At 36.8% G+C, this 24,572-nt stretch overlaps 1 protein-coding gene across 1 annotated transcript in view; it reads right to left on the bottom strand.

The window, feature by feature from the left end:
* Positions 1 to 24,572, bottom strand: part of BCHE (butyrylcholinesterase) — a 64,204-nt gene that overhangs the window by 6,527 nt on the left and 33,105 nt on the right. Inside the window, exon 3 of the mRNA XM_045903441.3 lies at positions 760 to 926. Within this exon, the coding sequence (XP_045759397.1) occupies positions 760 to 926 (167 nt within the window). The remainder of the gene's footprint in view (positions 1 to 759; positions 927 to 24,572) is intronic.

Genomic DNA, 24,572 nt, shown 5'->3' with positions numbered 1-24,572 from the left:
ATGAGCTCATGTGCTCTAAGCTCAAAATATTTAGAACTATTTGGATTGTGGTTTTTTTTTTTAATTTTTTTTTTAAGATTTTATTTATTTATTTGAGACAGAGAGAATGAGATACAGAGAGCATGAGAGGGAGGAGGGTCAGAGGGAGAAGCAGACTCCCTGCCGAGCAGGGAGCCCGATGTGGGACTCGATCCCGGGACTCCAGGATCATGATCTGAGCCGAAGGCAGTCGCTTAACCGACTGAGCCACCCAGGCGCCCCTGGATTGTGTTTTTAAATATTTAAATTCTGGAGTATTTTTCCTCCCTTAGAAATCAAGAGTTCTATTTATCAATAAATTTGTTTTTACCTCCTTTGAGTATAAATTATATTCATTCTATATTTTATTAATTATATTTTTAGTTCTATACATTGCTTATTTATGTTTATTTATTCATTTATCCATTAATTAACTCCACAAAGATGAGCTGAATAGGCAAGTAGTGCCCTATTTTAGTTCCATTATGAGGTTTTATGTTCCTCTGAGGGAAAATCTCTACTTTAGTTTCTTTATTTTAGTACTAAAGTGCTGCTCATGTAGTAAGCCCTCAAATATCTAAACTTGCTGGAAGAAAAGTTGTGAAAGTAATGTACTCACTGGAATCAAGTAATTGTAAATTCACAGATTAACACCATCACTGTGCCTTGGATAGGCTACCTTTTCTCTCTTTTACATAATCCACAACCAATTATTTGACCAAATACTAGAAAAACACACACCTGTCATTTCCAAGACTTTGGGAAAAAATAGTGTCCAGAATCGGCATTGTTGAGCATGTAGTTTAGCGTATACTCTTGGTGACTCTGTATTCAAGGTTAAATACTTTTGGTCTGTGTTTTTGAAGGCAGGCCATCTTGTGCTGTTGTTCTGGTTTCCATCTGGATTTCTAAAAAATTAAAGAGAGACATTATAGTTCTACTGAAATCATTGTTAAAGAGAATAGTGTGCTCAAAAACCAACAACAGCTTTTAAATGTCAGAAAAAAATGTGGATTTGTTTTGATGATGTCAAGTAAAAATGAACTGGGTGGAATATTTTCAGCAACTTGAAATGCTAAATTAAAAGTGTAGGAATTAAAATTTAAAGAAAAACTTTTACATGCATTTCTGCTTAATATACAGGGAGAAAACGTATTTTTATTTCAAGAATGCTAATGTTTTCTTCACACTTAAACATGCTCGAAGGAGCAATGTTCCTTTTGTCTCCTTTTCTTCCTTTACCTCAGACTCAATCTTCTCCCAGTGAACATTAGTACATTTCTGCTCAGTATCTTGCATCATGTCATTCTATTTGTTCTTGTCATTACTGCCTGAGTCTGTGACTGATTACACATCCTATTATGCAATAACTTCATTACTGTAGTAAACTTCCTTCGGTCTCACTTTTAAGTTGATCTTACATTCTTGTAGATCTGCTCACCGATGAAAAATGTTTCAATAATTCCCCAACAGGTTCAGATAAATTTAACAAACATGGTGCCACCCATATTTCCAAGCTTACTCTCACTTAGTCTTCCCATGAGCTAACCAACAGGAATTAGAGGCAGTTTCTGAGGAATTCCCTCCTCTATTTCACCCCCTTGCCTTTGTCCCAGCTGTCAAATTTGGAATCCCTTCATTTCCCAAGGGCATGGGCTAGGACAATTCAGATTCCCTTTCTCATCTTCTCTTTTTGTGCTGATATTTCCCATATCTTTCACTGTGATTTTTACATCAATAACAGTTGATTCTATTTTTTTAGAAATGTATAGCTGGGGGTTTGTTTACACCTTTGTAGCACTCAGTAATATGGTCTTAACTAGATCACACAAACACAAACTCAAAGAGTAAACATTTTGCAAGTGGCTCCAAGTTGTCACTGGTGATTCTATAGATTTCCCTTTAATATTTTTTTTATTTTTTTATTTTTATGTTAATCCCCATACATTACATCATTAGTCTTTGATGTAGTGTTCCATGATTCATTGTTTCTGCATAAACCCAGCGCTCCATGCAGAACGTGCCCTCCTCAATACCCATCACCAGGCTAAGCCATCCTCCCACCCCCCTCCCCTCTAGAACCCTCAGTTTGTTTTTCAGAGTCCATCTTCTCTCATGGTTTGTCTACCCCTCCAGTTTCCCCCCCTTCATTCTTCCCCTCCTGCTACCTTCTTCTTCTTCTTTTTTTTTCTTAACATATATTGCATTATTTGTTTCAGAGGTACAGATCTGAGATTCAACAGTCTTGCACAATTCACAGCGCTTACCAGAGCACACACCCTCCCCAGTGTCTATCACCCAGTCACCCCATCCCTCCCACCCCACCCCCGTCCCTTTAATATATTTTTATGCTATGATTATGAGATAGACATTGCTCTAGGATCTGGAAATACAAATAAACACGGGAAATATAGTTTCCCCCAGGGAATTTACAAGGAAGACCATTCATGAAAAAAAAGAACCAATATATGGTAGCCTAAACCAAACATAAACAAAGGGACACAAATTGTCAGAAGAGGGAATAATCACTACATGTTTGAAAAGAAATTACCTGAAAGAAAGAGCTTCTAGCTGAAGTAAGGAGAGTAAATAAGGAACTAAACCAGAAAGTGAAATTGGGAAAGCTAGAGAAAGGGAACAGAATTGGGGTGCCTGGGTGGCTCAGTTGATTAAGCAACTACCTTTGGCTCAGGTCATGATCCCAGAGTCCCGGGATTGAGTCCTGCATGGGGCACCCTACTCAGCAGGGAGTCTGCTTCTCCCTCTGGCCCTCCCCCTTCTTGTTCTCTCTCTCAAATAAATAAATAAAATCTTTAAAAAAAGAAAGGGGACAGAAATAACATTGTTCTAAATAATGAGTGTTCAGGGCGCCTGGGTGGCTGAGTCGCTAAGCGTCTGCCTTCGGCTCAGGTCATGATCCCAGGGTCCTGGGATCGAGCCCCGCATCGGGCTCCCTGCTCGATGGGAGGCCTGCTTCTCCCTCACCTGCTCCCCCTGCTTGTGTTCCCTCTCTTGCTGTGTCTCTCTCTGTCAAATAAATAAATAAAATCTTTAAAAATAAATAAATAAATAAATAATGAGTGTTCATCTTAGGTCAAAACACAATGAAAAAACTAGTTTTCTTGGAATACAGGATAGAGGAGATCCTATTAGAGTGATAGCTTTAGGATATTAGTGTTAATCACATTAAGATCTGACAGCCTAGGAAAATGGTTTAGACTGTTACTGTAGGCCTTTACTACTCTTGAGGGATTTTTGACTAAATGGCTTATTTTGAACATAACATTTTAGAAATATTGACCTGGAGGCTATCCAGAATAACCAAGAAATTTATAAAGTAGTCACAGGTACTTCTATCATAAACAAAGACTAAAGTGATAAGGATAAGTAATTCATTCCTCTCTCTTGGATTCATTCCACCTTAATTAAAATCATGTAAGAAAACTCCAGTTGAACTTTTCTAAAAGTTCAGTGCGCAAATTTCTTCATCATTCAAATAGCTCTGTAGGTTGGTAACAGATAGAAAGTTGGGAGCAGGGACAGCAGTACAAGATTTCTTTTGGCCACAAGCTGTGAACCCAGTAGATTTTGGAAAGAGAAGCAGGCATTCACTGAGCATGGTTGTCTAGAGCAGATTTTGCCATCAAGAACTTGTATCCTTTTATCATAGAAGCAGACATATTCAACCATGAATTCAGGAGCTTTGGAGATAAATAGTTTCTTGAGGGACTAGTTGATTTTATGTAGGAATTGGATGATTAAAAAGAATTATTAATAACCAGAGTTATTCAAGGTAAACCAATATCATAACAGGATTGAAACCTCCTGCTTCAGGGTATTATTTGAGAGACATCATGAGGAAAATTTCTCCAGATCACAGATGGCACACTTGTCTAGGTGAATTATGTAGTCTTTTCCCTTTCTTTTAAAGGTTTAGAAACTTACAAGTACAGCTGCTGGAGGCTGGATATTAAACCAGGAGAACAATTGGTCTGATTCGGTACGGCAATTCTTATGTTCCTAAATTGCCCACTTTCCTTCTAATTCCACTCTAATTAACTTATGGCACCATTTTAACTGCTCATTCATTTCTGGCTTCTGCAAATGGTGACTTGAACAAAGCTGCCTCGTACTTGAGTTCAAGAGCAAAGCCCTACTGGCACTGCCCATGTTCATTTGATAAGCTTTGTCCTATGAAATAGCTCATGACATTCCAAAATGCAATCCAGAGATAATAAAATTCCTTTGCCTATGGATATAGATACAGTTTTCAAAAAGTGATTGAAATAGCTATTGAAGTGATGGAGCATTTTACTGTATAATCTGAAGGAATCTTCAAAGAATTTAAAACTTAACAAGAGATACAATTCTCTTTCTATCTGTATCAATTAAAGACTGTGAAATACAACACATTTTCCAGATATGCAATTCTGAAACACTATATAATTTTAATCTCAGAATTATAAGGTATATTTAAACATCTTGGCTCTTGTTATTTTTCAAAAGTATTTCCTGTTCTCGTCACAAAATGAAGACTTTGAAGCGATAATACCTAAAATTTTCCATGAAATAGAAAAATCTCTGCTCTATTTTTACTGTGAGATTTGTGTTCTACTTTGTGGTATACAGAAATGGTCTAAAGATCATCCATCATTACACTTTTCCTTTTATGTAGGTTTGAAAAGTTTAAGACATAGCTTATTTAACCAAAAAGGCAGAATATTTTCCTAACATCTGTATTTCAGAAAATTACTGCTTGTCATTGATATTTGAGCACAGATTTGAGATCTTATTTTATGAACAGATTTATAAAAAACACATTAATTGACTCAGGATGCCTGATATGAAGAAGTAGTAAGCATTCAGCTCCATGCGTCAAGTTTTCTTGGGATTGTAAATCCCAGGATTGCCCATCAATCCTAACATAGGAATTAAGATTATTTTTGATTAAGAATTCAGAGACAGTGATGTCTAAGAAAGCTATACAATGATTTTAAAGTGAATATATTTCAGTGTGCCTTACAATCTAATAAAATAAAGCCATAATTAGTAGTTGTAAATTGGAAGGCTAGCTGAAATATTCTACTGTCCTGAGAGGGCAAAGGGAATACAGATTATGTTGGATAATTTCTTAGATATACAAATATTCATAGATTTATTTATTCATTTATTTTTTTTAAGTTTTTTTATTTATTTGACAGAGAGAGACACAACGAGAGAGGAAACACAAGCAGGGGGAGTGGGAGAGGGAGAAGCAGGCCTCCCGCCGAGCAGGGAGCCTGATGCGGGGCTCGATCCCAGGACCCTGGGATCACAACCTGAGCCGAAGGCAGATGCTTAATGACTGAGCCACCTAGGCACCCCAAATATTCATAGATCTATATTCTATGTCAAGTCACTTGAATAAAATTGTATTTTAATTTAAGGAATAGAGGAGCTATAAGAGAATGTGAATTTAGCAAAACAAAATTCATCTATTCATTCAACAAGTATTAATTGAGTGCATACTATGTCAGGCTTATTTAAGTCACAGAAAATCAACAAAGACAAAAATAGAAATTTTTGCCTATTGCAGTTTTCTTACTTTGAGGAAGAGAGACAATAAATAAGACAAAGAAGGAAAATATATAATAGCTGCTAGAGAGGGGACAGTGGTGAAGGAGTGTGTAATCATGAATTTCATTGGCCTTTGTCCATAATTCCTGCAAGGTAACCTCTAAATCTTTGGAATTTTGCACTGTACCTGTTTATGCTAACAAGGTGACTCACGGTGGGCACCTGATGGCTTTTACTTAAGGTCTGACTCAGGGTGGGCCTGCTCACACTGATAATCTTGTGGAAGGAAGGCCATGCCAGAAAGACCAACCATGTGATTAGAAGGGTGGGACTTTGGGGCACCTGGGTGGCTCAGTCGTTAAGCGTCTGCCTTCGGCTCAGGTCATGATCCCAGGGCCCTGGGATCGAGCCCCGCATCGGGCTCCCTGCTTAGTGGGAAACCTGCTTCTCCCTCTCCCACTTCCCTTGCTTGTGTTCCCTCTCTGACTGTGTCTCTTTCTGTCAAATAAATAAATAAAATCTTAAAAAAAAAAAAAAAAAAGAAGGGTGGGACTTTGAGTCAGGTGATAACCTGACCTCCAGGAAGGGGAGTGGTGTAAAGATTGAGTTCAACCACAAAGGCTAATAAATTAATCGATTATGCTTATATAATGAAACTACAATAACACTCTGGATCTCAAGCTCAGGTGAGTTTCCTTGGGCTAGCAATACTCCATGTGCACATTGCCATAATTAATGCCTTGAAGGTAATGCATCTCTGAGGTTACAGAAGCGTTACCTTTGGAATCCTGTGAGTATCAGATCCTGTTTATGTATCTCTTCTTTTGATGGGTTCTTTTTTTTTTTTTTAAGATTTTATTTATTTATTTTTGCGAGAGAGAGCATGAGTATGGGGAGGGGCACAGGGAGAGGAGGCTCCCCACTGAGGAAGGAGCCTGATGTGGGACTCGATCCCAGGATCCTGGAATCATGACCTGAGCCGAAGGCAGACACTTAATTGACTGAGCCACCCAGGCACCCAGACGGGTTCTGATACATATATTCTTTTATTATATAAAAATTGTAATTGTATTTATAGCACCCTCCTGAGTTCTGTGAGTTATTCGAGGGCATGATTAAATCTGAGGAAGTCCTTAGGGATCTCAAATTTGTAGCCAGCTAGTCTGAAGTGAGGGTGACCCTGGTGACCTTGAACTTGCAACTGGTGTCAGAAATCTTGAGCCAACTTTGGGGCACCTGGGTGGCTCAGTCAGTTAAGTGTCTGACTCTTGGTTTTGGCTCAGGTCATCAAGCCCCATGTCGGGCTCGGCACTCAGCGTGGAGTCTGCTTGTCTTTCTCCCTCTGTTCCTCCTCCTGTCCTCTCTCTCTTTCCCCCTCTCTCTCTCATGAATAAATAAACCTTTTTTTTTTTTTTTTTAAGAAAGAAATCTTGAGCCAACTTGGAAATCTGAAGGCCTGAGCCCTTAACCTTGATTTTGGCTACCTCTGGGTAAGGAAACAGAAATATTTGAGAGGAAAGAAACTTTTAAGTGGAGACTTGAAGGAAGAGAGGAGTGATCTATACAGTGTTTTGTAGGAAGAGCATTTCAGCAGAAGGAATAGACAGCAAAGGCTGTCTGGGGTTTTCCAAGAAAACTGAGAGAGAGAGTGTGGCTAGAGTGGAGCCAGCCAAGGAAGGAGTAGTCTGAGGCACGGTTGCAGAGGTGACAGGAGGCCACATTATTTAGTGACCTGTAGGTCCTTGTAAGGTTTTTATGTCTACTCTGAATGAGAGAAGAAGTAATTGGAGGGTTTGCACAAAGAAAGGACAAGATCTCACTTAATATTTTTTAAAAAAGATCATCTGGCTGGAATTCTGGGAATAGTCTACAGAGACTCCAAGGTCAGAAGCAGGGAGACCAGCTAGGAGACTACGGGAATAATTTAGGTGAGAGATGATGGTTGTTTGAACCAGGGAGGTAGTAGTAGAAATTGAGAGAAGTAGTTAGATCTTGAATGTATTTTGAAGGTAGACAGTGCCCTTGAAATTAGCCAATGGAGTAGTAATAGAGAGAAGGCAAGGATGACACTAAGGATTCTGGCCTGAGAAACTGGAAAGATGAATGGAGTTGCCATTACTGAGATAGAAACTGCTGCAAGAGGATGTTTGAAGAAAAGTATTGAGAATTTAGTTCTTCATATATGAAATTTGAGATCCAAATAAAGATTGGAAGTAGGCAGTTGGAATTTAGTGGTTAATCTTTATTTTCCTGAGGGAATCTCTGCCTTCTCTAATGTAGTATTCCCCAGGAATACCAAAATTGTGACTCACTTTCCAAATTTCAATACAGGAATGACATTTAAAAATATACACATAGCAATAAATTAATTCATAGGATATACAGCACCTGTCCCTTCCCAGATTGTATCTCCTTGTTCTATGCTCATCCTACTATCTCTTCAGACAGGCCTTCTTTGCTGGCTCCACTAAAATAGCCAGTCTTGATTTCCTCATATTTCAAAATTTTAAGTTTTCATTTAAATTCTAATTAGTTGTTAATTTCAGGTGTATAATATAGTGATTCAAAACTTGCATACCTCACCTGGTGCTCATCACAGCAAGTGCCCTCCTTGATCCCCATCACCTATTTCACCCATCCCCCCACTCACCTCCCCTCTGGTAACCAGCAGTTTGTTCTCTAGAGTCAGGAGTCTTGTTTCTTGGTTTGCCTACCTCTCTCTCTTTTTTTCCCCCTTTGTTCATAAGTTTGTTTCTTAAGTTCAACATATGAATGAAATCATCTGGTATTTATCTTTCTCTGTCCGACTTATTTCACTTAGCATAATAATTTCTAGCTCCATCCATGTTGTTGCCAATGGCAAAATTTCATATTTTTAATGGCTGAGTAATATTCAAAATTGATTTTAACTGTAAATTTTCATTTTCCCTCATTACAGAGTGCTATGGTCTGAATGATTGTGTGCTCCCGAAATAAGGTGATGATATTAGGAGCCGGAGCCCTTGGGAGATGCTTCAGCCATAAGGGCAGGCCCTCATGAATGGGATTGGTGCCTTTATCAAAGAGACTTCAGAGGGATCCTTTGTCCCTTCCACCATGTGAGGACACAGTGAAAAGGAGCTGGCTATCGGTTAGGAAGAGGGTCCTCACCAGAAGATGACTATGCTATAGTGACTAAATTTTGGACCTCTAGTCTCCAGAATTGTGAGCAATAAATTTCTGTTGTTTATAAACTACCATATCTGTGGTATTTTGTTATAGCAGCCAGAATGGACTAAGACAGAAGGTAAGCTCCATGCAAATCATCATTTGGTTGCTTTGTTTACAACCGTGCCTGACTCATAGTATTGTGGAACTATGCCTGACTCGTAGTATTTAGGCAAGAAATATGAATAGAAAAATAAGAAATATCACAACTGATAGTTCAAGTTATCTCATTTTCCTTTAATTATAGTAAATATTCATATTTAAAAACTACCACCACATGGGAAATTATATTTCAAAGATGGCCTTTTCTCCAATTTTAGTAAAATCAGTATTTGGAACCCCAAGTAATATGAAATTCTTCTTCAAATTAGTTTTTAAATAAGGCTGTAAGAGACTGTGGGATAGTTTTAACATGTGCCTTACGTGTGAACTATTTTTTTACCACGATAGTTTAACATTTAAATAAAATAATTGATAAGATAGCGTAAACTTGTGCCTAGAAGGTTGACATTTGAAAAGGGAGATGTGCGGGTTTAGTATTCTTAGAAAAAAATTAGAAACCAATTGAGCAAAATTGAGCAAAAAGGAAAATAAAAAGGAGACATTTATTTAGTATCATGATTAGTAGTGTTAGCAGCAGTAAAAATTACACAAGTTGCTTCTATTATTTTGACATATTTATATAAAGAACAAAGCAATTTTCATACAGTAAACAAATTTTCTCTTCATATTTAAGTATATGATGATGAACATGAATTCATAATATAATCTGTTTCAGAAAAATATGAAGACACAGGTAAAACAGTGACGCTAATAAATAGCAAAGGATAAATAAAATACTGTTTCTCTCAAGATCATGGTCTCTGCTTCATTCTGTATACAGGAAACTCCTTAGGATAAATATAGACATTAAATACATTTTGAAGTTGTTTTTGATTCCTTCTAGAGGAATTTTCCGTGACTATAATATATTTATAAATTTGATCAAGTGCCATTGCTGATTTCCTTTAATTAAGTGTTCTAAAATCTATTCAATCTTTAAAACCTACCCAAAGATAGCTTTCTTAAATTAAATAAATTAATTGTACATTTATTCTTAATTATATAACCAACTAAATAGCCACTGAATTCTATTCAAGCAACTTAGTATTAATTCATGAATGCATTCCCAATAATGCAATCATACTGGGTCCATTTTAACCTATAAGGCTATATCCTAGGTTGATTGATTAGTTTTATAAAACGGGAAGAAACAGAGAGGGAGACAAACCATGAGAGACTCTGGACTCTGGGAAACAAATTGAAGGTTACAGAAGGGAGGGGCCTGGGGGGCTGGGGTAACTGGGTGGTGGGGATTAAGGAGGGCACGTGTTGTGATGAGCACTGGCTGTTATATGCAACTAATGAATCATTGAACACTCCATCAGAAACTGATGATGTACTATATGCTGGCTGACAACATAATAAAAAAATTAAAAAAAAGAAAAATATCTATAATAAAATGCCATAAATACTACAATAGAAAAAAAAAACTTATACTGAACTTTATGGTTTCCTACAAGCTTCTGAGATGAATCTTTAAAGACAAATGGAATCATTTAAATAATTTTCCTTTGCAGATATAGACACATAAACACACAAACATGCATATTTCTGTGTATCTGAATCCCGACATTGTGTGTGTGTGTGTACTGCAACTTGAATATTAGAGGTACCAAAACAATTGTAAATCACATACATATTTAATTTACATCATCCTATTGAAACTCACTATAAAGGTGCCAAATTATATAGGTAATAACTATATTTTGAGCTTTAGAGCAAATCACATATTATTCACTTTTGCACATTCAGCATCTATCATAAGCCTGCACAGAAAGTATATGCTCAATGAATGCTTGCTAAAATAACTAAGTGAACAGCCTTCAGAATTTTGGGTATGTTTTAGATTAATTCAGTAACAGTCGTAGAATACTAATTTTCACAGTATTAGAAGAGAGGAATTAACTTCATTCTCCTGTGCTAAGATGACAAAAAAGGCTTATAGGTAATACTCTTCTCAGATTGAAAACTTGAAAACTCATTGATTCTTCAAGTGCCTAGTATAATAATGCATTTGATGTCAAAGCCCTACATCAGCTGAGGGGGAGTCACAATATGCATGAGTTTCTTGTAAGCCTTGATCACAAACTAAAACTCAACTCTTTTCCAAGGCTCATTTATGGCCCTCATTTAGCCTTACTGTAGTTTGTTAGAAAGTTTTTTATGATTGTACTGTTTTCCCTCTGTAGGCAGTAAGGGCAAAAATATTACTTACTAAAGCAATCTGTACTGTATAATCATGTAGTTGTGCATAGAGTTTTTTAAGTGGATTATTTGCAATTTAAATTATAGTTAATGCAAATATCTAAATCTAGTTCACTTTTCTTACTTGCTTCATTCCATCTCCTGACATTTCCATTGTAAACTGTGGGGATGAGAGAAGTAATTATTGAAGAACAATTCCCTAGATTCATTGGTTTGTCAAGTTTCCTCCTTACTTCAACAGGTTTGTTTTTCTAGGGCGGAATCTGGGTACCCAGAGGGGCAGTATTGTATTAGTACACCACAGAAGTTGTTGGTAATTCACAAATGCTCTAACAATGATTTCTTGTATCTAAATCTATTGTGTGGGTAGAGTCCATGGTCAAGTTGGTTATTAAATTTTTATTATTTCATCATTCCTAAGTAGTGGATTGGGATATATTGTCAACCTCACAGAGAAATAGGAGTACAGGTCTTTATGAGAGAAAGAGAGACCAGAAGAATGGGAAGAGACAGGAAGGGAAGGGAAGAAGAGAGAAGAATCCTAAAGGAAATATGTAAACTGTATGATCCTGCGACCCGATCTGCTCAAAAGGCAAAACATATCAATGGGCTAAACCTCCAAGGGAAGAAAAAAAAAGGGGAAAGATTTATTTTCACTCAACATTAATAAGAAGGAACAGATTACATTTCTGTTAAATAAATACCAATAGGGAAATGAGATCTGTTTAGTTGCAGGTCATCTTCTAACTTTGAGAATAATTAGCAACTGTTGTAACTGAAGGTATACAGGAGATGGGCTGAGGTTTCAGCCCTGGCAATAAGCAAAGGCCAATTATGATCTAACACAGCTAGATGTGTGCTATGAAAGTGGATGCCTGGCAAGTAAGAAAGAAATATCCAGTCTAAAGGATGATCCTAAAAAGTCAAGCTGCTGAATATTGCATATAAAGGGAGATTTCTTGAGCGCTCCCTGGTGTCAGGAACCTTGTCTAAACTTTTTTTTTTTTTTTTTTTTTTAACTAACCCCTAACAGAGAACCTGACACTGGTTATCAATCAGTGTTGTTGAACTCAATCATATTTAGGGAAAAAAAAGCAGGGGGGACATAAAAAAAGTCTCAAATACACATAAACATATTTCTCCTTTTCATCCAAATCTAAATCTTCCTACACATTTTCACCTTTGCTGAGATGTAGTATTCTTTTTCTAAATTTATAACTAGGAAGAAGATGCCCACTTTAAAGCACATTTTCTGTTTTGTGAGAACTTTTACATCTCAATTAGTATTTTAAAGTGGCTATTGGACTTAACCCACTCTCCTAAATACTTCACTGAAATAGTTGGATAGAGTCATGCAAATAAATTGATTCCCAATGAGCAGTTACCATTTAGCAATTGGGTTGCGCTGCTCATCTTCAGTTGTTCATCAGCTGAACGGGCAAAAGGTTGTCAAACAAAAGATCTCTAAGATCTTTACTATCCTGGCAAAGTATGGTATTATGGATAAACAGAGCTTTCATGGTCTGGAAAATTAATCTTTCTTCTGTCCTCTGCATTGTTTGGACAGAAGGAATTGCTTAGTTATTTGGAGAGTTAAAGAGGAATACCAGGCAACGTTTAGCCTCCTCCAGCGTTCCAGAAAATGAACTGGGCTGAATCCTAGACTGATTGATTGATTGATTGATTGATTGATTGATTTAGCATTTTTTTAAGTTTTTATTTAAATTCCAGTTAGTTAAGGGCGCCTGGGTGGCTCAGTTGGTTGAGCGACTGCCTTCGGCTCAGGTCATGATCCTGGAGTCCCGGGATCGAGTCCCGCATCGGGCTCCCTGCTCGGCAGGGAGTCTGCTTCTCCCTCAGACCCTCCCCACTCTCATGTGCTCTCTCTCATTCTCTCTCTCTCAAATAAATAAATAAATAAAATCTTAAAAAAAAATTCCAGTTAGTTAAGATACAGGGTAATATTCGTTTCAGGTGTACAATATGGTGATTCAAAACTTGCATACATCACCTGGTGCTCATCACAGCAAGTGCACTCCTTAATCCCCATTACCTATTTCACTCATGCCCCTAGCCCTCTTCCCCTCTGGTAACCGTTAGTTTGTTCTCTATGGTAGGAATCTGTTTCTTGGTCGCCTCCCTCTCTCTTTTTTTTCCCCTTTGTTTGTTTCTTAAATTTCATATGAGTGAAATCATATGTATTTGTCTTTCTCTGTCTGACATTCCTTAGCATAATAATTTCTAGCTCCATCCATGTTGTTGCAAATGACAAGAGGTCATTATTTCTTTATGGCTGAGTAATATTCCATTATATGGATACACTGCCTCTTCTTTATCCTTTCATCGGTCCATGGACATTTGGGCTCTTTCCATAATTTGGCTATTGTTGATCCTGTTGCTATAAATATCAGGGTGCATGTGCCCCTTTACATCAGTATTTTTACAACCTTTGGGTAAATACCTACTAGTGCAATTGCTGGGTCATAGGGTAGCTCTATTTTTAACGTTTTGAGCACCCTCCATACTGTTTTCCAGAGTGGCTGCACCAGTCTGCATCCCCACCAACAGTGTAAAAGGGTTCCCCATTCTCTGCATCCTCGCCAACACCTGTTGCTTAGTGTGTTGTTGATTTTAGCCGTTCTGACAGGTGTGAGGTGATATCTCACGGTATTTTTGATTTCTGTTTCCCTGATCATCAGTGATATTGAACATCTTTTCAAGTGTTTGTTAGCCATCTGCATGTCTTCTTTGGAGAAATGTCTGTTCATGTCTTCTGCCCATTTTTTAATTGGATTATTTATATTTGGGTGTTGAGTTTTATAAGTTCTTTGTATATTTTGGGTACTAACCCTTTATCTGATATATCATTTGCAAATATCTTCTCCCATTCCGTACATTGCCTTTTAGTTTTGTTGGTTGTTTCCTCCACCATGCAGAAGCTTATTAGAGAGAAGCAGAAACCTGTTCTTCCTCCCTCCCTCCCTCCTTTTCTTTCTTCTCTTCTAATAGCTTGGCAACTGCATCCAGATATCTTGCCTAATTTCTAAGTGTCAGAATGCACTATATTTGTACCTATTTTTGTTTTCTAGTGACAATAGAGCAACTGCTATCATTTGGATAGGCTCACATGATTTCCCAGAGAGGCTACAGTCCAGGGATCTGCAGAAAGTTCAAAGGCACTTTCACATAATGGCACCAGAGCACTTATTTTGAATAAAGGGCAGACTTAGCATTAATTATGGATAGAAAATAATCCCAAACTTGAAACAAATTGGCTTCTCTTTTGAGTGTTCCAAATTCTACCAGTTTGCTCTAGTCTCTGCCGTAAAGTTAATGGCAGCAAGCCCACAGTTTCAGGAATAAGCCCAGGAAATGCCAAGAAAAAGTCCTGGAAACTTAGTTTTGTAGTAGCATATATGTCTTAAAATAGCTTGATTTTAAGGGAACACTTAAACAGTAGAAGGGACTTGGGAAATCAAATGCTCTAAGAAAATTATACAAAATCGTAATTACTGCAATTTTTTTTTCCTTAATGGGTAGTTTGAGCATATCAAATAATTCTTCTTGAATTCAAAGTTATTTTCTTTATATCACTATTCACTGGAGGTCCCTATATTTGAGTCATCACCTCCATTAGACTGAAAAGCTCCATGAGAGCAGAGAACATGTTTGTTCATTCCCATAGCCTAATACAGTCAGTGCTCAGTAAAGCTACTTGGTAAAGGGGGCGCCTGGGTGGCTCAGTTGGTTAAGCGACTGCCTTCGGCTCAGGTCATGGTCCCGGGGTCCTGGGATCGAGTCCTGCGTCGGGCTCCCTGCTCTGCGGGGAGCCTGCTTCTCCCTCTCCCACTCCCCCTGCTTGTGTTCCCTCTCTCGCTGTGTCTCTCTCTGTCAAATAAATAAATAAAATCTTTAAAAAAAAAAAAAAAAAGCTACTTGGTAAAGGTTTTACCTACTAGACCTTGCTTAAGTAAGTAGGCCATTAAATTCACTGTATTGGAACTTAGTGTAATTTTATGTATAGATATATAAATATAATTTTTTTAATGTGCTAAGAAAGATTTAGCTAATATGATGAATATATTGCAAAATAAAATTAAAAATTATGTATATGTGATTTTATTTATATATTTATAGGGCATTGTTTCTAAGGAAAATAAAGTAAAATTAATACTATTTTTGGAGAAAACTGTCAGCACAACAAATAATTTAAGTATGTTTTATTGCAATACACATATATATGGAGCTTCAAATGATGCTTAATGAATTTTCCAAAGTGAGCACCCAAGCATATTGAATTTCTAATCATTAAAATAGTTATACATACAAAAAATCATATTTTAATGAAAGATGAAAACCTTTGATCTAAGTTATATTAAATCTATATGAACATTGAAGAGATAACAGTAAATACCTGTTTGCTACCTACTATATAAAATATGATGTTTTTCAATAATTTTTTTTTTAAGATTTATTTATTTGAGAGAGAATGAGAGAGAGAGAGCACAAGAGGGAAGAGGGCAGAGGGAGAAGCAGACCCCCTGATGAGCAGGGAGCCCAATGCGGGACTCGATCCCAGGACTCCAGGATCATGACCTGAGCCGAAGGCAGTCGCTTAACCAACTGAACCACCCAGGCACCCAATAATTCTTATATTATTTGACCAATAATTAGTAAATTAAAAATTATCCTATCCATTTTTCCATTATTTAAAAATTTCATGATGCCCCATTTCAGCCTTCCATTATTTCTCATTAAAGTATTATATTTTATTATTTATTAGTGTGGAGTTGGAAATGTTTTATTATCAATGATTTTCTATTTTTAAATTAACTCTTCTCTGCATATTTTTTCTAACTTTTCTATTACTTAATTTTTATTTTTTTACTCAAGGTTTCTTGAAATAATGTTGTCTAATCTCCTATGCCATGTTTCATTTTCTCTAAAATATCTCCATAAAGCACTTTCCATAAAGGGATGTGTCTCACATTCTGGAGAAGGTCATTCTAACCCCAGACCACTTTATTCACTACTAACTCAACTTGATAGAACAGACCTGTATTCAGGGCCTACTAGAGTTCCAGGCACTGGGGCTATTTTTAATTCATTTTCAAAGAGAAATATATGTTTTTTTTCCTTTTTTTTTTTTTTAGATTTTTATTTATTTATTTATTTATTTGAGAGAGAGAGAATGAGAGACAGAGAGCACGAGAGGGAAGAGGGCAGAGGGAGAAGCAGACCCCCCGCTGAGCAGGGAGCCCCATATGGGACTCGATCCCGGGACTCCAGGATCATGACCTGAGCCGAAGGCAGTCGCTTAACCAACTGAGCCACCCAGGCGCCCGTTTTTTTTTCCTTTTTAATACTAAATTAAAAATGGTCTCTGTATGAATTTAACCAAAGGTTCTCTGCTTCCTCCTCACATAGAATATATCTAAACTCTCTTTTATGATACATTTTTGTTTTACTTGAAGCTAGATACACTTGTCCCCTCAACAGACACCTTTTTTTTGTCCTCCAGACTAATCATAACCTCTTCACTTGTGAGACAATGAGGTTATTCTTAATTGTAGATGTATCACATGATAGTGTTTTGTTGAATTTTTTTAATCCACAATAAAATATCAAACTATTTTTTTTTTCCAGGAAGCTGTTATTTATTTTGAATTTTATTGCCAGTTTGTTCTGGGAACTCCTCTCTGGACAATGGATATAGCAGTGAATAGGACTGAGAAGTTCCATGATCACAGAATTCCATTTTAATCTGTGGAGATAGACAATATATAAACGAAGTAACGGACCTTAAAAATTCATATAGTAATATTGTCTATGAAGAAAGACAAGTAGTACAACCAAACATCTTTGAAAAGCATGTACCAATTCAGAACTGCCTATTTATTGAGTCACAGTAAAGAGTTTGAGGTGAGCTGAAGGGTGCTGAAAGCAAACCTTACTTTACGTGCTGCTTCTTGGCTATAGTTTCCTGGTTTTTCCTTAGAAAAGGAAATGTAAGAAGGATGAACAGAGTGGACTGTGCGGTTCTCATAGATGCTAAATACAGCTCAGGCAATTCCTTCCAGATTCTTCCTTAGTGATGATGATGAATGTAATTTCTGAATGACTTGCAAATTGCAGCCAAGTCACAGGATTTTACTTCTTATATTCAAAGCAGATATACCATAATAAAAGCTAAAAAGATAATTATTTTATACTGGCTAGTATGATTCAATAACTTGTGAATATAAAGGAAGTGTTCCTTGGACACTTTTTCATGAATTTTATGCAAAAATATCTGAAGTAATGCTGAAGAATTAAAAATATTTTTCTATTAAGTTGTATGCTGTTTTTTGATAAGAGCTACAGAAATAATTACCTTGCTATGATCAGATATATTTTGAACATTTATATCAATATATAAATATGAAATAAATGTTATGAAATATATAAAATTAATAAGTATATATATTTGAAATTAGAAATCTTAAAATGTCCTTAATCTGAGAGGTGGGATAAAAGTTTATTTTCTACATAAAAATAGTAGCTATCTAAAGAAGATAAGGAGTATTCCTGCCAACAATATATTTATCTCACAGTTTAAAGTCTTCTAAACTGCTATTTCAGGTACTATAATTTAGAAGCAATTTTAGTATCAAGAAATGGAGCAGAAAAGTATTTATTAAAAATGTTATTGGCTATGTGACCTTGGGCAATTTGCCTAAACTCTCCAATCATCAATTTATTTGTAAAATAAGGATATTAATGCATTTTACATAGATTAGTTGTAAAGAATGCATGAAATATCTATGCAGAATGCTTAGAGTCATACCAGGGTCTTGATAAAATATTTAATAAATGCAAGTGTGATGATGAAGTGGATGACAATAACAACAGTGAAGATAACAACACTGTTCTACAACCACCAAAACCATTCTGGCTGTTTCTTGTAGGCTTTCCATAGTACAGTATGTATGACTATATGACTCACTGGACAAGTTTTCCCAAAAAGGTGTGAAATAGGTTTCTTAGGGAAATAGAGACTCAGAGGAATTAATCACCTTGGAAACTACATGGTAAACATGGACTTCAGCATCAACTGTATCTCCTTCTAATGGCCATGTTCTTTCTGATCCATCATAGTTAGCTGGAAGTTCAACAACAAAGCAAGGCCATTTTTTGTTGGACGTGAAAGAAAAACCAAGAAATCCATAGTTCAGTGTGTGTTTAGATTTTCAACTTTTAATATGATCTATTTTAATACTTTTAAAATTAAAAAGTAATGAAAATGAAAGTGTTTCATCTTTCAAATATACTTGTAATTTAAAAAAATCTTTTTTTTTTTAAGATTTTATTTATTTATTTGACAGAGAGAGACACAGCGAGAGAGGGAACACAAGCAGGGGGAGTGGGAGAAGCAGGCTTCCCGCTGAGCAGGGAGCTGCTGCGGGGCTTGATTCCAGGACCCTGGGATAGTGACCTGAGCCGAAGGCAAATGCTTAACGACTGAGCCACCCAGGCGCCGCCCCCAACTCTTTTTTAGAAAACATATTCCTTTAGACGTGTATTTACCAGTAATTTATCTTATTTGCACACTGATGAGCATGTTATCCATGATAGCACTTTTTTTTTTTTTTTTTTTTTTTTTTAAGCATGGGTAGGGGAGGAGAATGAAGAAAGAATATCCAGCAGACTCCTTGCTAAGTCTGAAGCCTGACATGGGCTCAATCTCAGGACCCTGAGATCATGACCCCATCCTAAATCAGGAGTTGGATGCTTAACCGACTGAGCCACCTACGCATCCCCATGACACAGTTTTAATTAAATACATATTTTATGTTTCTTTTGCTACTGTCATCATTTGATTTTATATTAACTTGCATTTTGTCTGTGTAGCTTGAAAAAAATATTTTAAGTGTGTTTCTGTCTCCTAAGCTATAAAGCAGTGATTCTTTTTTTTTTTTTTTTATTAACATATAATGTATTAATTTGTTTCAGGGGTAGAGGTCTGTGATTCATCAGTCTTAACACAAATCACAGCGCTCACCATAGCACATACCTTCCCCAATGTCTATCACCCAGCCACCCTATTCCTCCCACCCTGCACCACTCCAGCAACCCTCAGTTTGTTTTGGGAGATTAAGAGTCTGTTATGGTTTGTCTCTCTCTCTGGTTTCATCTTTTTAAAGCAGTGATTCTTAATGGGAAGAGAATAAGAGAGGAGAAAACGGTAGTGATAAGGAGACACATCTATTTAGGGGTTGTTCAGATTTATTTGCAGGACTTTTTAAAATTGCACACTCTCACCTAGAGATTTTGGTCAAGGTATATGTCCTCTTCCCTATCTTTACAGTCACTGTCATTGTGATCCAATATTCCAGAGGCAAGTAAGACCTTTTTATTCAAATGTTTGCAATAACTTAAAAATCAAACTGCTATTTGGTTCTGGGCTTACAAGGGATAACTTTGACTCCAATTTTCTTTCTGCCTCTATCCACTCCCTTGACAAATGTATCCATTCTCAGTTTTAATTATTCTTGTACATGATGAACTCATAGGTCTCTCTCCACATTCTTTCATCCACAACACCTAACTGGGCTCTAGTCATGAAATCCCAGCCATTGCATTTACACCTACATTTATAATTCTGCTTTTCCTTCAACTCTATGGGACCACACCATATTTAAACTCCACAAAGTCACTCTCTGTGTTCTCAGATTCAATTAATGTCCTCAACTTGCTCCCAGTATCACATTACACCCTGAGGGGCTGCATAATACATGGTTTGAAATCACAAGCCTCGAAACCAGACTCTACTACTAAAAACGGCTTGAACTTGCATGATGTTATTCAACTTCTCAGAGCCTGTTTATCCATACATTTTTAATAAGTGATCTCAAGAGGACCACAAGGTTGGCTGGAGCATAGTAAGCAGGGAGAGAATCTTAATAGAGATAGCCAAAGAACATGTCATATAGGCCCTTTTAGATAATGATAAGAAATTTAGATTTTATTCTAGATAAAAGAAGAAATCACTAGAGAGCTATTATCTAGGCAGCAATGAGATCTGGCTAACGTTTTGAAAAGATGACTGCAACTATAAAGAAGGAGAATAAACTATAAAGAGACAACGGAGGGACCAGGGAGACTAGCTATTGTAGTACACCAGAATAGGTACATTGGTGGTAGAGAACAGCCTTGTATCTGAAACAGTGAGACCTAAGTTATATTTGGATCTATTTTGAAGATTGAGCCGATAGAATTTGCTGATGAAGAAAATAAGGATTTAAAAATAGGGAAGGTTTAGATTTTGAGCAACTTATAGACGTAAGAGACATTTACAGACCTACAAATGGAATTAATGAACATATATATAGTGTTTAACATCATAGAAATAGATGAGATTACTTAGGGAAAAGAATAGAAAAAAGAAAAGGGAAGAGATCTGAGAACTAAACTCTGGAGAACTTTAGCGCTTAGGGAAGTCGAGAAGAATCCATTCAATTACTTCTTTACTCCATTGAACAATTGTTCATTGAATACCTATTATGTGCCCAACAATGTTACAAGTACTGGATATACAGTTCTGAGCAAAATAAACAAAACCCCTATTTTTCCGGATCTTATATATTGGTGGGAGAGCAAAATGATGAATAAGATCAATCTGCTAAATAATACGTGTGAAGAGGACAAACATGTGTAGAGAAGGAAAATGTTAAATGCATGGAAAATTGAGAATGTGTTAAAAGACAGCCAGGAAAGGCTCCCATGAAAAGGTGACTTGACTGACCTGAAGAAAATGAAGGGTATATTCATGCAAATATCTGGAGAAGGAGGCAAACAGATCAGTGAGGAAGAACTCTGCACAAGTTCTGAGGATAATGTATTGAGTGTGCCCCATACGTTCAAGAAACAGCGAGGAACAAGCATGGTGTGGAATGGAGACGCTGTGCTGAGAAGAGATGAAGTTTGAGCAAACACAAGAAAACAAACACCAGGCAGAAAGCTAGAGAAAAATACATGTGGGAGATGATGTGGTTTGAACCAAAGGAGTAGCAGTGAGGCAGTCAAGAGTCCTAAACTCCTTCCATTTATTTGTTTTATGCTGTAGTACCAACACTACATTTTTCACCTAATCAATGTAGTATGCATCTCCCTCTCCCTGAAATGGACATATTCCTACTTAGCCAAAACAGCACTGTCATACCTAATAAACTTAACAATAATTTCTTAATATCACTGAATGCCCAGGCTCTATTTATGACTATTTTAGATTCAAACATACGCAATGAGCATCAATCATTATAAACAACATGTACTCTTCAAGAGAATTCTGGCTTGGTTATTTTCTTAAAGGTAAGCTGACAGAATTTACTGACAACCTGGATGAGGGGAAGGATAAAAAGGGAGACAGCAACATTGATCCTGAGATTTGGGACTTAGGCAAATGGAGGAATGGAGTTGTTCTTAACTGAGATGAGAAAGCCTGTGAGGAGAATATTACAAGAAAATTATAGCTCTTTAGTTTATGATATTACTAAATACCTAAACAGATACAGACATAAGGTCTAGGGGTTCAGGGAGAGGTCTGCTCTACAGATAAAATTTTGGAAGTCATTGGTATATTGATGGTAGTTAAAGGGATGAAACTGGATGGGATCACCTATGGGATGAAAATGTACAGAAAAGAGAACATGTCCAAGGACTAAGTTTGGAAACACTACAACATGCAGATGTGAGAAGAGGGGAAACACCAGAGAGGACAAAAATAGGTTTGGAAAGGTTAGACAAAGCCTGGCCATGGCTCGGTTCACAGGACCCAACTGGAGAAGATGCTTCCAGGAGGAAAGAAGGCAGCAAGATCAAACACTGGTGACAGGTTTAGCAAGAAGATTGAGAAATGATTATATAATTTGCTGACCATTATGAGAGCAGTCAATTTGAGGTGACTGGGGTAATGGAATAGTTTAAATATAGAATGAGAAAAAGAAAAGTAGGCAATTGGTAGAGAGAACTCATGTAGAGAGTTTTGTTGTCAAAGAGAATAGGAAAATGAGAAAGTAGCTATTGAACAATGTGAAGTCTTTTTTTTAAGATGAGAGATATTATACACTAATAAAACAATGGGAATGATATATAGAGAAATAAATGATGATGAAAGAGAGAAGGAAAATAATTTTTTTTTTTTTTTTTTTAAAGATTTTATTTATTTATTTGTGAGAGAGAGAATGAGAGAGAGCACATGAGAGGGGGGAGGGTCAGAGGGAGAAGCAGACCCCCTGCTGAGCAAGGAGCCCGATGCGGGACTCGATCCCGGGACTCCAGGATCATGACCTGAGCCGAAGGCAGTCGCTTAACCGACTGAGCCACCCAGGCGCCCGAGAAGGAAAATAATTTTAAGAGCTAAGTTCTTGCATAGTCATGAGTGGATGGGCTCTACAGAATCCCGCTTACAGGGGGGATGGGAGACAGAACGTTAACTGCAGAAGGAGGAAGGTAGGGTACATAAGCATGAATTCTGATAGGTTGATTTGGTGAGCTGACTGAGTCTGGGTGTGTATATGTGTGTGTGTGTGTGTGTGTGTGTAAAATGCAAGTTTATAACTGAAAGTGTGACTGGAAGAGGAATTTTTAAGCTTTGAAGAGTGAGAAAATATATTCTCCAGAAAAGCTGGAGAAATAAATTGGCTAGCGACATTTAATTCTAGGCAACATTAAAGATCTTGAATTTAAAGTCTTGAATTTATTAGCACAGTGTGTGTGTGTGTGTATTTGTGTGTGTGTTTACAGGCACATTAAACTGTTTGGTTGCAATTGTATATTTAGACATAAATAGAGCTGTGATTCCTGCAGGTGAGAAAGATTGAATGAGTCAAAGCATTGGATGGATTACTGTTATGAACACCAAAATAATTAAAAATGCTTATGTGATTTATGGTAGAGAGAAGGCAAGTATGCCAGATGCTAGAATTCTCCAGTGAATGAGTAGGATTCACTAGGATTTAAGCAGATGACTACAGCAAGAATGGGGAGTGGGTAGCATAGTTTGACAGTGTTTCATAGTATTTGCTTCAGACTTGAATTATTCTGAGGGATGTGGAAGGAATGATGTTTCAGAAATGGTGATGAACATTCAGGTAGATATTTTACAACTCTGTGGTACATGAATCCTGGAATAAAGACAGCCATCACTTGAATGGGCTGAAGGTAAAATAGAACCTTCAGGATCAGCCAGATATCAGTTAATGCCAAAGGATGAAAGAAATGTTTAAAAACTGAAACTGCAATGAATTTTGTTGCCAGACTGGGAATTCCAGAAGGGATAATTGGAGGGGTTTGGAAGCTTAGAAAAAGTGAAAATTTGATTATTGCATATTTCAGTATAGGTTATTATAGACACACAAATACATTTCCAAAGGGATTTTAAACACAAGATTATTTCATAGTGGTATAAGATGTTTTGTTACATATTTTGAATATTTAATGCTTGCACACTCATGTGTATATAGGCAGAAGAAGAGACATTTATCTCTTTTCAAGTAATTCTGGAAGATCTAAGATACAGCACAGATGAATGACACCAATGACCTAGATCATTAAATATAAAGGTCATTTTTTTGGTGCTTATTTTGCTAATTTTTTACCTTTCTTTTTAAGAAATTTATTTCCATTTCTTTTAGAAACGCTACAAATTTCTTATTTTCTTTTTTCCTTCTAATTTTCTAGCCACCCCTTCCCACTCTGAATTTTAGGCTCCTTTTCCTTTTCATCCTCCCTAACATCGGTTATTGTCAAGTATCATAGGTTCTCATTGTACATAAAATATCTTAGTGATCACACCCAATTTGGTTGATTAAATTACTATTTATATCCAAGTACCTATCAACCTATTCCCTTGGGTGTTTCATAGGCACCAGCTCAATATATGAAGGGCTGACATCAATTTAACGCTGTCATCCACATGTACCTAACTCAGGAAGAGACCCTGGCTAGTTGAGTCAGAAAATTGGGTAACATTCATTGATTTCTCCTTCTTCTCCAATACCCTTTATATCTTATCTAAGACTTATGTCTACCAAACCTCTCAAATCTAGCATCTGACTGGTCTTTTCATTCTCAACAGAACCCTTCTAATCTATGCTTTTTATCGTTGCCCTGGATGATTGAAACATATCTCCAAATCATATTCCCCATCACCTTTCTTGCTCATCTCTAGGCCATCTTTTTCCCTGCAGACGGGTTGATCTTACTAAAATGCTAATTTAATAGTATTCTACCCAGACTTAAACAAACAAAGAAGCAACAAAACAAAATATTTCCACATGGTACCCTTCTGATATGATCCCAAACTAGTAGGGTTGACACATTTATGAATTGGTTTCTGCATGTCTCTCCAGACTCATGTCTCCCCACACCTGCCTGCCTTATTTTCTCTTGCCCTTTCTATCACCTTTGGGTCTTTGCAAATACTATTTCATCTTCCCAAAGGA

The sequence above is a fragment of the Mirounga angustirostris genome, unplaced genomic scaffold (assembly GCF_029215605.1).
Source record: "Mirounga angustirostris isolate CCGP_5_RB_7025 unplaced genomic scaffold, mMirAng1.0.hap1 SCAF_1, whole genome shotgun sequence".
Lineage (NCBI taxonomy): Eukaryota > Metazoa > Chordata > Mammalia > Carnivora > Phocidae > Mirounga > Mirounga angustirostris.
The sequence above is the reverse complement of the archived record's forward strand: the minus strand, read 5'-3'. Positions and strand labels throughout refer to the sequence as shown.